The sequence below is a fragment of the Montipora foliosa genome, chromosome 4, assembly GCF_036669935.1.
Source record: "Montipora foliosa isolate CH-2021 chromosome 4, ASM3666993v2, whole genome shotgun sequence".
NCBI lineage: Eukaryota > Metazoa > Cnidaria > Anthozoa > Scleractinia > Acroporidae > Montipora > Montipora foliosa.
Genome location: NC_090872.1, coordinates 49202901 through 49207359, shown reverse-complemented (window position 1 = coordinate 49207359; position 4459 = coordinate 49202901). Strand labels below are relative to the sequence as shown.

General features: G+C 41.2%; 1 protein-coding gene across 1 annotated transcript; it reads right to left on the bottom strand.

The window, feature by feature from the left end:
• Window positions 1-626: 626 nt before the first annotated feature.
• Window positions 627-2678, bottom strand: LOC138001531 (uncharacterized). The gene is made up of 4 exons (XM_068848142.1): window positions 2498-2678; window positions 2109-2389; window positions 1523-1671; window positions 627-1275 (listed from the first exon to the last, which is right to left on the bottom strand). Exons 1-4 carry the CDS (start codon window positions 2676-2678, stop codon window positions 627-629), a joined length of 1260 nt encoding a protein of 419 aa, XP_068704243.1.
• Window positions 2679-4459: the final 1781 nt, after the last annotated feature.

The window sequence follows — 4459 nt, the reverse complement described above, 5'->3', positions numbered from 1 at the left end:
CAATGTCAACTCCCACTATACTTGTAAATGCAAATTTGTGGGACATTCTCAACCTGGGAAGCTGAGAGGTAGTTGGCATTCCATATGGACGACCCTTAAGTTTCTTGCACAATAGACACTTGTTGATTATGCTCTTAACCGTTTGTCTGCCCTTCTCAATCCAATACCTTGACTTAACTTGAACCAAGGTCTCTGCCACTCCATTGTGCATCACTTGATCATGATACATAAGGACGGTGCCTACTAATTCAAAGGTACATGTATTTTTGCGCGGTTTACTGAATATTCGGGAAAAGCTGATCTTAACAAGTGATATTAAAATCCAAAAAGAAAATTGGGGGTAACCACGCTTTTTTCGATGATAATTAATCGACAATATTTGTAAAAAGCTTTGGTGTTCTTTTGCAAATTGAAGCTTAATGATCTCTGAAAAATGCATGGTTACCCCCAATTTTCTTTTTGAATACCAAGAGCATATGCTAAGTTCTGCTTTCTCCGAATAGTTTTGAACCGAGCAAATTAGTCCTGTATTAATAAGCACCGTTGATAGGAAATCCGAGTGTCTTGAGATTCGCAGAACATATGCGCAATAAGAATAGTAGGCACCGTCATTAAGAATCACCAACTTAGTAAATTAATGACTTCTCGGCAACAGCATCGGAAATCGTGTATCGTACGGTAGGGAAGGCATGCCAATTCTTCTTTGACATCGTAGTATCCCTTCTTCGTCTTGACTTCATCTGTGGATACTTGTCGCATTTTAGGATCTCTTGCCGAATGTGCCTAATCCTCAACATCTCTGCTTGTCTGTGCAATTTCGTAAAATCTTCCGTTCCTTCCCTGGACCTCGTCTTCTTCAATTTCTCAGTAAACAGCATAAGCGTTTTTAAAGAACTGTAATTCTCAGGATTGATTAAGTTATCTAGACTCGGTTCTTCTTCCTTCCCTTCAACGAACGTGGTGACTAAGCTGGTAACAGCTAATTTAGAGGATTTCAGTTCGCTCAACTCTTCTCTGACTGGTACAACTGTCGGTTGAACTGGCCACTGCTCACTACTCTTAGACAGGGAGTCGGGTACATGTAACCACAAGCTGCTTTCTTTCAATTCAGTAGACTTGATTCCTCTGGACGCTATGTCAGCTGGATTGTCTGTTGTGGAACAGTACCTCCACTGCTCAGGGGTGAATTCCTTCGAATTTTGGCCACTCGATTCTCGACAAACGGCTTGTACTTCTTGCCAGTGTTTGTGATTCACCACAGTGAAATCATAGAATCTGTCCAGTTAAACAAATCGCCAATTCTTACATCGTCTACTGCTTGACACATGCTCTTCAACAATCTGGACGCAGTTAAGTTGCACATCAAGTCCAGAGGAGGAATAGTTTGTTTAGCTAATGGTGCAACTCTTGTCTTCAAAGATACTATCTGACATTCCATCCTTGCCTCATACTCTACTCTCATGTAGACCACAGCTCCATAAGCCTTTCCGATGCATCAGCAAAACAGTGAAGTTGGACTGACTTGACCTCGTCTCCATTCAATCCCTCAGCATAACATCTCTTAAAGCTCACTCTTCCAACCTGTCTCAAATCCGATAGACTCGCCAGCCACTGGTGACTGAGTTCAGCATCGACCGACTCTTCCCAGTCTTTTCCAGCCATGCAAAGTGTCTGAAAGATCATCTTGAATGGAAGAATGATGAGCTATCAATCCCAAGGGGTCAAAAAATCTTGTAGCTGTACTGAGAATCAATCTTTTTGTTGCTGGTTCGGCATCTACATCTCCCAATGTCTTGTTCAGATCATAAATTAGTCCATCAGTCTCAACCCTAGAGCTCTTCTCTTGACTGAGGAAGTGAAGATCTCTACGGAACCCTGAAACAAAGTGTCCTCTCATTGGTTTTCGTGAAGAACAATCAAAAGTGTCTCTAATTGGTGCATTCATGTTACCACGAGGAGTGAGCAGGCGCCGTAAGGTTCAAATAGCCAATTTTTGGCCATAAGAACCCTACGGCGCATGCTCTCCTACATAGAGTTTCCCAGAGCCTTGGGTCGATCCAAGGCCCTGGTGACGAGAATGGGGCTGGGTTCCAAAGCATTCCCAAAACCCTTTGCTCCTTTTCAACTGATTTAGAGAAGCTTTCATCTTCATCTTCAACTCTAGCTCTATTGCTCTTTTCAAAATCGTCACTGAAAGCTTCATCTTGTTCCAGTGATCTCAGCAGACTTTCTGAATAGCTACTCCACTTTCTCATATTGAAGCCTCCTGACTTCAGACAGAGCTTTATCTCCTTAGACAATTTGAACGCACTATCCACGTCGCCATTTCCAGAGGCATAGTCATCAACATATAAAGTCTTCAACAGCTCTCTTGCAAGTGCACTGTCAACTGGCAAACATGTGTTCAAATGATGTGTGATTGTGGCATTTAGAATGAAAGGACTTCAGTTTACACCAAACACCACATGTGCAAAACATAGTGCCATAACCTCCAGACTTTCCTTGTTCGGATCTTTGACCCATAAAGATCTCACAAAGTCCCTGTGTTCAGGATCAATCTCTATGTTCAAAAACGCCTTCTCAATGTCTGCTGTTAGGGCAACTTCATGTTCTCTGAACCTCAGCAAAATGTCAAATAACAAGGGATTAAGAGGAAGGTCCAATGTAGAGACAGTCATTTAAACTAGGCCCAAACGCTTTAGATGAGGCATCCTATAAATCTCCCCCCTTTAGTTGTATCTCTGTCACGTCTCAAAACTCTGCCGTGTGGAAGATAGTGAACATCTCCGGGTAGTGGTATTTGATCATGTGGTACCATTTCAACCACACCACTTTGCATTTTCTGTCTGATCACACCATCATACTGCCTTAGAATTTCTGGTTGGCTCTTGAGGTTCTTAATTGTTGTTGTCAGTCTACGCAATGCCACAGTATAATTGTCTGGTTACATGAGGTGATTGTCCTTGAAAGGTAACTTGACCTGGTATCTCTTTCCAGTAAATGTGATGTCATTTGAAAACTTGTCATAGACTGAAGTTTCATGTCCCTTAATGCCCAAAGTTCCTAAGTCCCAAAATTTCTGCAGATCATCCTTTATATCACTTATCTCTGTGGACTCTATCTTAAACACATGCGTTCAACTCAAATTCACTGTGCATGACCTTGTCAACTTTGAGCTCACAGTCCTGACAAAACCCAACCAAATTGGTTTCAATGGCCACTGGTCCATAGGGATCTCCCTTAATGATATTTCCAGTGAAGAAAGACCGGTAATAATCTGTTCCTATCAGCACATCAATACTGACAGAATCACTTGTATCACATGCAAGCTGTAGACCCTGCAATGCAAGTAGGCCAATTTTTAGTCAACAGAAATTCTTTTGGTCAATCGAGTGACACATACTTGGGAATGAAACGAAATTCCGATTTTATTTTACCTTTAACTCCTGGAGAGGCCCAAACAATGACCACCCAACCAATTCTAATTCCTTTTTTGTCTGTTTGGTGCCAATTACCCCTTGGTTAAAAGGGAAAGAGTTGACGAGAAAGAATTTTCAAATTTTCTAGGACGTTTTTCTTTATTCCTCGCGCTAGACTAGTTGTGAAAACAAGTTCGTTTTTGTCGTACTTCAGTTTGTGTGGCATCTGAAAACGGACCAATGTTGAAAGGTCAGCTTTTCTCTACGGTGGTCAATTTTTAAAACATCATTCAGCATTCTGGCGCATGCGCGTGCTGAAGAGGTCATTTCCGAGTTCATGTTTGCCTCCTCTTCAAAGCGAGTCTAACTGCGAAGTTTTTGTGATGGTAATAAAGTTCTACTTTACATAAAAATGAAAACTAATTGCGCTTACGTTCTGCACATCTCCAGATACTCGGATTTCCTATGGGTAGTGCTTATTAATACAGTGATATTTTTGCGCGGTTCAAAACCATGCGGAGAAAGCAGAACTTAGCAAGTGCTCTTGGTATCCAAAAAGAAAATTGGGGGTAACCACGCATTTTTCAGAGATAATTAAGCTTCAATTTGGAAAAGAACACCATACATTGCTTTGTCTTTTAAAGCTTTTTACAAATATTGTTGATTAATTATCTTTGAAAAATGCGTGGTTACCCCCAATTTTCTTTTTGGATTTCAATAACACTTGTTAAGATCTGCATTTTCCGCATATTCAGTAAACCGCCAAAAAATACCTTCGAATTAGCGGATATCAAAAATACCATAATACCAGGAGCCCATCTGGAGCGTGCAACTTCCATACAGCGTCTGTGAAACGGCATTTTCACAAGTAGGTTTATTTTTAGACTAGCCCTTCCCGCGAATTAGGTCAAAAAACAAAGGCAGTTCCAGTTCGGTGACCCTATGACGTCAGTTTAATTTCTTGTAATTGGTCATCGGGCTCCTGTGGGAGTCTCATTAGCGGGAAATTCAATCTAAAAATAACCTTACTTGTGAAAACG